This window comes from Symsagittifera roscoffensis, chromosome 10, assembly GCF_963678635.1.
Source record: "Symsagittifera roscoffensis chromosome 10, txSymRosc1.1, whole genome shotgun sequence".
NCBI lineage: Eukaryota > Metazoa > Xenacoelomorpha > Acoela > Convolutidae > Symsagittifera > Symsagittifera roscoffensis.
Genome location: NC_087071.1, coordinates 36,125,977 through 36,139,337, shown reverse-complemented (window position 1 = coordinate 36,139,337; position 13,361 = coordinate 36,125,977). Strand labels below are relative to the sequence as shown.

Below are 13,361 nucleotides of genomic sequence, written 5' to 3'. Positions count from 1 at the left end.
TTTCTTGCTGCACGCATTCAAGTCAAATCAGTTTGGCTGATAATATACTCAGCCAAAACACTAGTTAACATCAGCATCAGGGCCGTATCTAGAACTTTCTAGAGGGGGGGGCGGATTTTCAAAAAAAAAAAATCGCAAATTTTGTCACTCTTTTTTTAGGTCGACTAAATTGATTTCCGAGCCCTCGCAGAACCCTATAAAGACCCTATTATGACCAAAAAAAATTTGCGCCGCAGGCAATTCTTTGAAAAAAAAACAGGTCAATAATGCCGTTTTGGGCACTTTTTGGAAAATGTTGACCAAAAAATTGGGTTTTTTCGACGCGCACTCCCCTTCAAAAATAAGTACATATTGGCGCCTAAAAAAACTTTTTTGGGGTTGGTCGGCCAAAAATTGATATCATAAAACAATACCAAACGGGGGACCCTTTGGTTGGCGAGGGGTCGAATCCCTGAGGCGACTGTTGGAATCGAACACTAGATCTAAAAAGTGTAACTGTAAACTCACTTATAATGTCGACTGACTCGTCAGCTGATCCGATGCTGTATGCCACACTATCGGGACTAAAATAACACCGATAAGTTAGCTACAAAAATTTCGCTCAAAAGATTTGAAAACACTACAATTTGAAAACACGTCTGCTTCTATATGAATGTTCAAAGAATCAAAATAGACATTTTTTTTTCAGTGCCATGACGCTAGAAAACCAGCCAATCAAGTCACATTCTCTTGCCACTCCTGTAACTCATGAATTTGAATAGGATTCATCTCTGCATTAACAGCAAGTATTTTCCCCTCCATCTGTTGTTTATAAACTAAATGACGAGGAACATTTTGGGGACCCGAAACTCAACCCCTATTGCTGTTTACAAGAAATTCATTCCCAAGATCGCTCAATTCTTTCAAATTTTGATTCTGTTAGATTTTATAGCATAATCTCATAAGCCGCATAACAATTTAAGTAGTTTATCAAGTACTTGCAGAAAAACGAAAGACGTCAGAGACAAAATTTGCATTGCCTGCTCTTCATTGTTCAGAGCAGTTTCAAAGACCGTTAAGGAACTATAGCATAATGAAAGAAGATTTGGGAAGAGAAGATATGTGCGTTTCAGGAGGTTTGGCTGATTTTTTTGATTTCAGGCGCATCAGAGCAAAGCTTAAGTGATAAGGATGGTAGTGAAAACATTTCACTCGACATTCGGATTCCAAAAATATGTTTCCAAAAAATCATAAAAAGGCTACTACGGTTCACTTCCGCATCAACGACGGTTCGGGCTAGACTGTACACGGCCACTTAAAACGTGTAAGAAAAGTGCGGACAAACAAACTTGATTTATAAGAATAATCAATCCGTTTCGGAAAAAATTGCGACAGATTTTAAATCCTGTTTAACTTTAAAGTAGCATAAACTGTTATCCCTATCAAACCGAAGTTTTTGCAATTATTTCTAAAACGCAATAAAAAAACTAATTGAATAGTTGCCCGCCAAGTCTTTTGGTATTATTTCAAAGAAGATTTTTTTTCGTTACTGGCAATTAAATGAGATGAAAAAAAGTACAAGCATAAGATGCGATAGAACCTAGGGTAAAATTAGAAATGTTGTAGAGCTAAATTGATAGTTCAGCCGAAATTAAGTTCAAAAAAATTCGTCTGAATTTTCGGTCTGATTCTGAGTCCAATAAGTGGAAAAAAAAAATTTTTTTCTCGCCGCTGATACACTTTTTTAAACATTAAAGAAATGAATCAGGGATTAAAGTACTTCAAATGCTACCAAACTTCCTACCCCTGATGGCATAAAAACATCTGAAAAGGTCGGTTCATTAGTCAAAATTTATCTGAAGCCAAAAAATACTAAGAGCATGAGTATTTCATCCTTTCTTGAAAAATTGATACAAAAACCAGCTAGCGTCTAATCATTAGCTGAAAATCTAAAAACACCACACTTTATTAGATGCTGTTAGAGGCGAAAGTTGAATAAAAATGTTCTAGTTCCGACTGAAATTGCGCTCGCAATTAAAAACTTAGCGTTTCTTCGGCAATAAAGACTTTCTATATAAAACATTTATTATGGTGAATTTTTTTAAATTAGTTTTTTATTTTTTTTTCTCATTTATTTTTTGAAGACTAATGTTGTCGATTATGCATAAAGTCACAAGTCAAACGCCAAAACTCAAAATTGAGCGTGAACAAATTTTAAGACTTTTTCCTGAAAAAAAAAAACAAACAAAAAAATCAGCAAGACGTATATAAGTTTTCACTACGTTTATTACTCTTAAAAAGAATCCAAAACTTTTTCAGAAGTTTCCCAGGCGTAGTCGTTGCAACCCGACAAAAATATAAATACCGCTTGCTAATCGCCCAATAAAACTTACATAGTTGCCATGGAGCTAATACTAGCCGCACTAGTATCGAAACTCGCACTTCTCAACAGCAAATCATCTCTGACGTGCTGGTCCGGATGACTGTAGCAACTGTGTCTGTTATTAGAAGACAATTCTCCAGTCCCACAAGTACAAGGTGGCCGGTTAGAAACAAACTGACCCCCAATTCCTCCCCCGCTTGGGTTCGAGGACTGCTCGGGTAGCCTTTCGAAAATTGCAGCTTGATGATCCAGGTCTAATTCTGGAATTAGAGGATGTGACCGAATATTAGAGGCTGTGGCGTCTTGATTTGCCTCGCGGAACATTTCCAAATTTCCAGCGTACGTCCGAAACATATTCTGTAATAAATTGAATCGCCATAAACAAAGTAGGCAACAATGATCACCAAAAGTGACACAAAAAAATTAAGAGCTGTTTTAAACAAAATTTATCGTTTATGGTTTAATGGTTTCAAATGTAATTCTCTCCATTGACCGCTTAATATCGCAAGATATCTTGTATGTAATTCAGTGACAGCTAACTACCATTAATCAACGAGAATTGATTTTTGGCAAACAAGCTAGTCAGAATTTGCTCAGCGCACAATATTAACTGCTCAAAATGGCTAGCAAAATTTAAATTTGAAGCAAGTAAAATTTTAATTAGCGTGGTTGTATTTTGTATAGTACTATAATGCGTTGAAAATTTATGGCTTTTTGCTTCATGTGATTGAGCGGTCGCCGTCTAACCTGAAAGTAAAGAGACTGCGAGGCTTGAGATTCTTCAATGGTCGTTGGCGGAGTACTGTCACTTGACGTGCCAACACTCTGTCCTCGATCTGCCTCCCCCGCGCCAACTGTCTCCTCCCGTTCTGGCAAGTCCGGCACCAAAACTGCCTCCACGTCCAAAGCATTGTTTACAGAGTTACTGGACCTGTCAGATTCTGTTTTTTCAGTCGCCTTTTCTGTATCAGTATGCTGCTCCTTATCAGTGGCAGACATGATAGAGTCATAAAACCCATGAGACTAACTTAGTCTCTTCATTATTTTACTTAGTCTAAATCTGAAACACAAATTCAATAATTTTGGCAAAAATAAGTGAAAATAAATAGGAGCAAGAAGTTTTTTACTACACTTATCTTAGCAAAATTAATATTAACGAACAAAAATTTTCTCTTTCAAAACTTTTTTTTCAAATTCATTGTCTAAGGCTTTATGCAGTAAAACCATTGTTGGAAAAAGCGCAAGAATGAGCTTCAACACAGATGCGAATCTTCGCAAACACTAGCTAGAAAACGACAAATATCAGCTCTTTAAGAGGCAACAAGAAAAATTAGAAAGCCTCGAATTACACTGGTGGACAAAATTAGGCGCAAAGTTAGGTTTTATACTCAAAAATGCTTGTTTTCAATGTTCATTTTGAAAAACTTTTACTTCGAATATCAAATAAAATTTTACATAGACTAAGACCAAATGATCAGAGCTACCCTCTATGAAACTATCAAATTTTGGTTTCAGATACTTACTAATGTAATCCGGGTCTGAAAATCTGCACTAAGTTTTGCATCGTATCGAACTCGAAAAAGCGAATTAAAATTTTTTTTTCATGCGACGTGAAACAATCTCAGTGAGAAAATTCCTTTTTTTAATTGTGGGTATTCAGGTCAAAAGTATCATAGTAACCGAGGTTACAGTCAGGAGTCCCTTCGTCACCTATTCCAATCAAAATCGTTGGAACTTTCTAGATATCGAAGTGATAATAATAAAAAGATGATAAGTGTTGATATCCTTACAATTAAACTCGATACGTGTTACGTTTCTTCAATAAGAACACGCACCTCGACACGAGAAAATAGAACATACAATTATGAATGTGCTACAAATAAAAAGTAGTTTTGTCATTCATTGTTCCGAGTACGCAATCGGCGTTTGCAATCTGTATTGCTAGGGAGATTCTCTGGTGCATATACGCAGATTCTTACAAAGCTTGCTCAACGAAAAATCTGTGCTGGTGCCTTTCGCGTCCTGAATCTCAAAAGCTAGCGGTTGAAAAAGATACCCATTATCTATGCAGTTTTTATACTTGTCATTTGATCGCTCTTCCGCTTCAGCGGTAGCCGCCGTACCAGGGAGAAAACAGACCGGGCACTAAACCTACGAGGGGCTAAGGAGTCTACTACCCTTACATCCCACAAGAGCTGCTTGCCAATAGCCCTTGGAACGATCGTACGGTCGCTTCTGATCGTTCCTGTAGAGAAGTCGTGGTTCTTAGACAGACGAAATGTGAGAAGAAAAAACTCTGCTCTAAAAGGGCATTCCGGCATTTAGTGAAAAAAAAATGAAAAAATCAGCGAGATTTTTTACAGAACTCGAACGTGTCCAATTTTTCACGCCAAGCGAAAAAACTTAACTTGAAGGGAAGTCTTGCATATTCAGACCCGGTTTAAACTGTGAAGTCGTTGTAGTCAAATATTGATATTTTTATAGAGGTTAATTCTGATCATTTGCTCGTGGTCTATGTGAAAACTTTATTGAATTCCGAAGAAAATGTTTTCCAAAATGGACTTTGAAAACAGGCATTTCAGAGATTAAATACTGAATCTGCGCTTAATTTTAACAACAACTGTAGTTAAAATTCGGCAACGCCTCGGATTGGAACCTGAGACCTAGAGATTAAGAGTCTCACCCACTAGCCTAGGGTCGCTTCATACAAAACAAACACTAGTTGTTGTTGTTGATGTTGTTAATTGCCCACAGAATGCGCGTCATGCAAGCTTGGCCCGAGTTTTTTGGAGCGTTTCTACTTTGCCCGGCCGTAGCCACAGATCTTTGAAGTTAGGTTTTTAAAAAGGGGAAATAGCCGGATCTGAGCTAGGCTAACGTGCTCCTTATTGAACGGGAGAGCAGTTTCTCAGTCGAGGAGATACCGGATGGGCGCAACGGGAGATTTTTGCGAGTAGGCGAGTCATTGTTTGCATTTATTAGTGGTTTTTGTGGATCCCTTCTATGACGTTTAAAATTATTTTAAAAGAAGTTGCTTCGGACCGTGTTGTTGGTAAATGGGGTAACACCGCTTGTCTTAGAGAATTTATTGTCGAATTCTTCTTTAAATTGATTTCAATTTAGTTTGGATTTGCCTATATTAGAAATGAAGGGGATGGAGTTGAAGGTACTTTTTTTAAAAACAACTGGCTGGACAGAGAATTATAGGGCTGTTGCACGACGGATAATAGTTTGCATTCAGTGTGAAGGTGGTCTATGGAGCTCAGCTTCGTGCACCCTGTCACAACAAAAAAACTGCGTTTTGAACGAATTGTAACTTCTTCCGGGAGGAATTGCTTGCAGGGTGGGACCAAACTGGTTAGAAGTGACAGAGTATTGGTCTGATTAGAGATTTGAACGTTTAAAGCAATTCTTCTTTGCATTGTCCACAGTTTGTCCCGGGCAGAGCTTTTAGGCTCAATATCCTGCACGCGTCTTTCATAGTGGTTTTCCTCAAAGGCTCCGCAACTTTGAGGGACGGGTAGTGTGTTTTGGTGGACACCTTTTGGTTGACACTTTCTGATATGAAAATTTCTGTTGTAGACATGTCTGTAGTAGTGCAGTGGAAAGGTCTGAATCCGTGCTAGTAGGGAGCTTTAGATAGATGAGCAACGAGTTTGATATGGATTTAAAAAGAAGCTGCAGTCAAAAATTTTGCCCTTAAAATCGATATGATGGTTTCCTACCACAGACTTTGCTCCGTTTAAGGAGCAGACAACTTGCCAGAATTTGCTTGAATCCATGCAGTGACTGAGCGCCTGGAGGAAACCTTGCCATGGTTTTTCTTTTTTCTTGCCAATTAATTTTTGTATTTCAGTGTTTAAAAAACTAAGTTTTGGGTTTGAGACGTCTTTTAATCAAACTTGGTCTTTTTCCGATCTTAAAGTTAAACAGGTTTGCCAACTCAAAGACAATAGAAGCAGAGGGGATGCTAAATATATGTCCGGCGTCGACGATGAAGTTGTATTGTCCTAAGGCAGCATGGTTTGGTTCAAGTCGCTTAATGGAGTAAAACTTGAAATGACACTTATCTCAGTACAGACTCCAACTGTGGTGTCATCAGGAAAGTTAAAAATCCATTGAGGGGCAGGAGCATTTACGACTCCAACTAGTAAACTATTGTCTTTGGTAAGGAACTTGTTATAGTCATTCGGGCAGTAGACATTTGAGACTCGGAGACTTTGGTAGCTGGCCTTCATTTTGATGCTTTGAGCCGCCATGGTCCCTCGTAAATGCGAGAGTTATGTACTGCTATCTGCAGGCCTCCACGTTTTTGTATAATTTCTTTTCGAAATAGTGTGTAACTTGGACCGATCGAGTGATTTCGGTTACCTGTTTTCAGCTTGATTTTTTAGCAAACTGCAGAGTGGATTTGTTTGTCACATAGTAGGGCTGCAATTTCAATGGTTTTGCCGGAAACATCATTGCACTTTAGTTGTATTATATTTAAAGATTTTAAATTCTGCTGCGCAGAGGTTAGTTTGAATAAAAATACCAAATTACGGGTGGGTTGCTTGAGACGCGATGTCAAAGTGGGGCCTTTGGCGGGTTGGCGGTAGTGCGAGTAATTGGATTTCGGTGAATTGCTTGGTTTTGTTTGATTTTTTGGTTTTATGGCGAGCATTAAAAGGGCCAGGGGTAAACGCCAGAACAAAGTAGCAATTGTAGGATTAATAGACGGAGCAGCCTGTCCGGCTTCAGATGCTCCGAACACAAAAACCCGGGCTTTGCAGCAATCTGCGCTCCCCTGTTGATGGGAGAATGTGATTGTGCCATTTGCAGACAAGCGAGGCTGTCTATCGAGTCCAGCTTTGTAAGGCGGTACATCTGTCTATGTGAAAACTTTACTGAATTTCGATGAAAATAATTTTTTTCCAAAATGCACCGTGAAAAAAGGCATTCCAGTGAATAATTATTGATGTTGCGCAATAATTCGTGATTTTGTCAACTATTGTAGTAAGAGTTAAGCAACAACTCGGATTCGAACAAGCGAGCTAGAAAATTTGAGTCTCACACAGTAACCACTCAGCCACGGTCGCTTCATATATATCGTGGCTGAGTGGTTGACCACTAACTAACACTAGCCACAAATAAATTAAAGATTAGAAGCTTTGCCATTTCTCATGCTACAAGGAAGTTGCTAAATAAGTGATAATTTTTAATGAATATTTGGTTTGCGAGTTGGTTAAGGACAAAAAGAAGGTTTGTACTAACACACTACGATGCTCGCAAGTGTAATAACTAGCTTTAGACATCTGAAATATATATTTTTTTCAGGCTGAATTAGACGCTTTTCACATTAATCGCTTGCAATATTTGCCCAATTTGGATTCAAAAAATAAAATTGCAAAGTTTATGTGAAACGTGTTTGACTTCTTGTGGGAAAAAATTGTTGAAACCAACCAGCGTTTAATTTCCTCGTTTTTTTAATAGTCGTAACAAAAAGCTGATGCATTATGCTTTTTCTCATTTTTTTGCCTTTTACAAAAAAAATCGATGGGTTGTCATAGAATAGAAAAAATGCAACTTAATTGCCAACAGAAACAATTTTTCAAATATGCAAGTGTATGTCAGATTTTATTTAAATTAGGTTTTGAAATGAGCTCATCCGACCATCTAAATAAAACATAGATAAAACATTTCGATAAAGTTGAGGAGGCTAGCATAGAAACAAACACTCAAATAGCCAGGGAGATCTTGGAAAACACTCAATAGGACTCTGATGAGAGTATAATTTAACCTGTTGGAAACATTTTGTACACTGATATCCCAAGGAAGCTGTTGAAAAATATTCACGAGGAGATTGTTTGAGCAAACCAATCCACCGGAACTATTTCGCAAAACTATGCAAAAGCTACTAATATGGCTCTGAGCAAGGTACACTTTAAATGCAACTGTTTTTAATAAGTACAAAAAGACGGTTTAACAATGGGCGCCTCTCTAGCAGTAATACTGGCCAATTTGTGGCTCAAAGAACACACGACTCTGCATTTAAAAAAGAAATACCAAAATTGACGATGCTAATTGAGGATAACAAAGGGGTCTGCCCTGGATGTCGGAAAAAGGTGACATATCGAACTAAAAGGGTAGAATGCGAAGCCTGAATGATTTGGGTCTCTTAGGGTGTGGTAACATATCAGAATCGGAAAAAGCAAACATCGCTTAAACAGTCTGGTATTGCAGGACTAGTAGAAAACACCAAAAATTAGATCGGAATGAAAATGATGCTGAAGTTTCTACTAGATATGGTTGACATGATTAGAACTGTTAGGGGCGATCCTGGGGAGCCCTCGAGGCTGCTAATAAGTTGCATCCAAGTTTGCAGATTACTACAGAAGAAGCTCATAGCAACGGTAATTTGGCCTTTTTTGATTTAAAGGTAAATAGCTCACAAAAATAGGCCATATGCGGGTGGTTCCAAAAATTGCTCAGACAACGGTACCATTCAAACATTTTGAGGCTGCGCAACTTTGTAGCACAAAAAAACGATATTGAAGGAACGATCCATCGGTTTTTCAGAAGTACCTCAACAAGAGTTAATTTTGACAGGGAATTGGAGAAAGTTTGGAAGCAAAGGATTGAAAATCAATATCCGGAAAAATGTTTGGACATGGTAGATTTTGAAATCTTAAAAAGATAATGGGCGAAACAAAAATTTTCAGGCTACTGCATCAAAACAGAGAAATGATAAATGGTTGAAAAACTCACCCTTATTGACATTGCAATATCGAGGTGTTAGCTGCAAAGGTGCGACGCAGATCAGGATCCCAAATAATTTATACAACAAGAAAGTTAAAATCGTGCTTTTCATCTCTCAAAACTTCCTTCGCACGTGAACTGAGATCCAAAGTGGTGTTTAAGCTTAAATGTAGTGGGTATAGCGCCACCTATATCGGCCAGGCAGTGCAAAATTTAGCCACAAGGGTTGATGAACCCCGCAAAGAGGACTCCCTACAGTAGGACAAGCTTTGCTAGAATGCAACATTGAGGTAGGCGGTACTGCTGAGCTGAAGTCAAAGATAAAACACCAAAAAGGCAACACTAATAAGCTACTCACATTTTAGGCTTCGCATATTTGGAGGGAAAGGCCAAAAATGAACACTCGAGATGAATTTAGGAACCGAGAACTAACGTCAAAAGTTTAGTCTATGTATAACATGGATAAAATTCAAAAAAAATTTCATGTCAGAATCAAAAGTAGTCCCAAAACAAAAAGTTATAACAATTAAAGTACAAAAATTTGAAATTCTCAGAAATTTACAGAAAAATGTTTTTATTGGTTATGTAGCTTATTATTGTTTATGTGTTTTGATTGGTCAGAATTGTTTAGAGCATTTTTGAGGCAGCTTTGATCCTACTGTCAAAATTTTTAAAACTTTAATTCCTGATAATGCACAAAATGTGAGAATTTGCTTAAAAACCTGATATTTTTTTTAAGAAATGAGGTACAATTTAAGTATTCATTACTTAAACTTGAGAGACAAAATGATAAATGGCTATGCATCTTTTATTTTTTCCAATTACAACTAAAATCTTTCCATGATAAATCAGAGGACAAAAATAAGCGCGAGTTAGTTTTTTTAAGCAATTTTTGACTGTTTCCCCCCCCCCCCCCCCCACTCACATGAGCATCAATGTTATGGTTTAACTAGCGTTCTTAAAAGGTTAAATATGAAGACCAAAAAAGTTGTCAAGTTCTAATTAGTCTGCATGTCAATTTTCATGTGAATTGCACAATGGTGACAGTATTTTTAATTATCAAAATCTGCAAGTGGGGGGGGGGGCAATTTTCAGTCTTGGAACGGAAATATTAATTTGGTCATGCGTTGCATAAGTTTTGCACAGGAACTGGTTTTGTTTGTGCATTTTCATTGAGAATGTTTCGTTACGTTTTTGCTGAAAGAAACCAAACAGTTGGAATGATTAATTTAATTTTGGGGCAAGTTTTGAAGAACTCTCCGAGTTTTTGAATGCCAAAAACCAACATTTCAAAAACTTGGCCAAATCCTATCCTGAAGGGCATTGTTGGCGACCGAACTGGAAGGGGGCGTCTTGAAAATACCACAGATCTGTTCGCAGATCTAATTTTGACAGCAGTCGAAAGAGGAATCTCGTGCGACATCAGCCGAAAAAATATTGCCGGAATACTACGAAAATACGGTTTTCAATTTGTACACCGCTAAAAGTCAAATAACTTCAAAAAAAATTACGAAAAAAATTTTGCCAACAAAACTTTGCGCTGGAATAGCCGATGGAAAGTAACTCTTCAATGAGACGAAGGTCGATTCTGCCTTCATAGCCCTAATGGTCGGAAAAAAATTATCAACTACCAAAAAATGACACCAAAACATGAATGCAATGCAAATTAATTGCTGGAAAAAGAACAAGAGTAATGCTCTGAGCTAACATTAGTAAAAATTAACAATTTAGTTTTCATTGAAGGAAGTTTGAACAGCGATCAGTACATCACTAAAACTTTGAAGTCCCAAGTAGCGCCATTTATGCGAAAGTACTCTGAAGTTTCGATTTTCTAACAAGACAAAGCAAGTCTCCATACTGCCGGAAAAAAATCTTGCTAATAAAACGAGTTGAAGTTCTACCAAGCCTCATGGTTCATAGCAATTATCAACCATTGAGAATTTTTGTGAGCAGATGAAAAATAAAACTTCGAGAAAATCGGCCAATTCCGAGAAAAATTGTCAAACTATATTCGGACATTCATTATCTATGGTTGAAATTTTCTCAAAACTCGATAAAATTTTTTAAATGATTCAATAGGCAGTCGCATATTTGCTTGCAGATCTTCATTGGGGCACCTTACCCGCCATTTAAAATCAAAAACCCGATATTTGTAAGCTGTTTTCAATATTTTGAAAATAAAATTTGCTTGCGCTTTTTTATGTCCACTAGAGTAATTCACCGTAGGTTGCCAGTGATGGGTCTTCTTTAAATTATAACAAAAAAACGTTCAAAAGGCCAAAAGTATCATGATTATACAAGGCAATCACTCAAGTCACATTTGAGGTTAAGAAAACTAGGCTCTATAACCATCGGCTTAAGGGTCAGATACGCTATCTCTTGTACTTTTCTACCTCAATCAGTAGGAGCGAATTCGTCTTTCGCTAAATACAGGAAAATTCAGAATTGTTATAGCTTAAAGGCTACTACCAAAATACCTTCAGACTGTGTACGTTGGTTTAATTTCAAATAGAGCAACCAACAAATCGCCCTACCTCAACATAATCAAATCAAATAAACTCAAGTAAACCAATTCAGAAGCTCACGTCAAGTAGCTTATAACTCTTGATTTAACTCCTGAAGTATAATCGAGTAAATTAGATACTACTCAAATGAAATTTCTTTAAGCTTTTAACACTCAAGAAGTTTTGGACCGACATATCAGTTGATTGGGGGACTTCCCCATTTGATCTGGAAAGTATTTTTCAAACTGGAAGTTCTTGTGTTTCGCTCTGGATCGTCGTACGCAGCCGTTGATCTCTATATCCTAATCAAGACAACTGTACTCTAGATTGTAATTAGGAAAATAGCAAACGGCAACTTAACTCTAGTTTTATTTCTTTTGTGTCCCCCGCAACTGTCATTTTGGCTGTTCTTGGTTCTGAGCGTTTAATTTTGGTTGCTGCGAGAAACTTGAGCATGAAAAGTTCAATTCGAAAATGTAAAATACTCATTTTGAACAGTAAAGAAACTTCTTTGCTATGACCAATTGTCACAGGAAGCTGAAAATACAGTGAGGAGTTTTTTTCATTATAAATGCCAGTCAAAATCTTGGAAACTTTCGAAAGATTGAAGTGATAATGATAATAAGAAAATATGTAGAGTTGATGCGCTTGAAATCAAACTCGATATGGCTTACGTTTAACCAATAAAAACAGGTATAAAAACTCGACACGGAAAAGAACAATATAAAATGTGTAACAAATGAAACATCTCGTCGAAAATTTTTTGCCTTTTTTGTGTCAAGAACGCACTCGGACTTCGCAATCTATATTGCCAGGGAGATTCTCTGTTTCAAAAACGCCTTCCCTGGTCTCCTCAGTTCACATGCTGAGGTTCGTACAAAGCTTGCTCAAAATTTTCTATGCTGGCGCCGGTCGGGCGATGTATCGCAAAAGTTAGTGGTTGAAAACGTTATTCATCATCTACTAAATTTAAAAGAAAATGTTTGTTCAATATTTGGTAGTTGCTCGTCGTCAATTTAATATATCATGTAGGTTATTTTTTTTTAAACCTTGCATCAGATTGCTTAGATTTCCTGCTCTTTCATATAAGGAGCGTTTCACGTATGGTACGTTAATCGTTCGATGAAAAACAATTTTTTTGATTGTGTCGTTATGGATATATATTTCTTTTTATATTTTCACATTAGCGGGTAAAATTTGCTAAATTTTCAAAAATTGCTTTTTAGTTTCCAATCAAGGAATATGGGTATGGCAAAAGCTGATTTAAATTTTGAAGCAGATGCCGAATTGAACTCTGCACGGTTTCAGCATGTTTTTTGGCGTTATTGTCGAAGCGTTGTTGTTTTTCAATTAACATCATCAGTTTGCTTAACAACGGCCGTTAATGTAGACGAGAAAAAATTAGTGTTTTCATGATTAATAAGCTAGTTTTTTTTGAAAAAAGAGTTTTTGATCGGCTTTAGTGCTTTTTTTCCGCCGGCCATTTTTGATAATATTTCAACTTCCTCTTGAAACGATAATAATTGGTCCAACCTAACTCCGAGCTCTTTGAAAATAATATATATTTTTTCGACGACTATTGATTCCAAAATATATGATTTTTTCAAGGTTTCGCGGATGTTTTTCTGAGTACCCAGCAGCAAGCTGCATTCCGCGATAGCCAAAAAAACTAAAGAATTTTGCTTTTAAATTAAACTAATTCAAATTGTCACTACTTTGAGACTCATTTTGATATGACAAAAAATGCCTCATTTTTC

General features: G+C 37.1%; 1 protein-coding gene across 1 annotated transcript in view; it reads right to left on the bottom strand.

Annotated features, from left to right (window-relative positions):
• The window catches only part of LOC134854949 (uncharacterized), a 33,041-nt gene extending 29,623 nt beyond the window's left edge, over window positions 1-3,418 (bottom strand). Inside the window, exons 1-3 of the mRNA XM_063871330.1 lie at window positions 3,110-3,418; window positions 2,373-2,719; window positions 508-563 (exon numbers count right to left, since the gene is read on the bottom strand). Of these exons, the coding sequence (XP_063727400.1) occupies window positions 508-563; window positions 2,373-2,719; window positions 3,110-3,361 (655 nt within the window). The 5' untranslated portion in view covers window positions 3,362-3,418. The remainder of the gene's footprint in view (window positions 1-507; window positions 564-2,372; window positions 2,720-3,109) is intronic.
• Window positions 3,419-13,361: the final 9,943 nt, after the last annotated feature.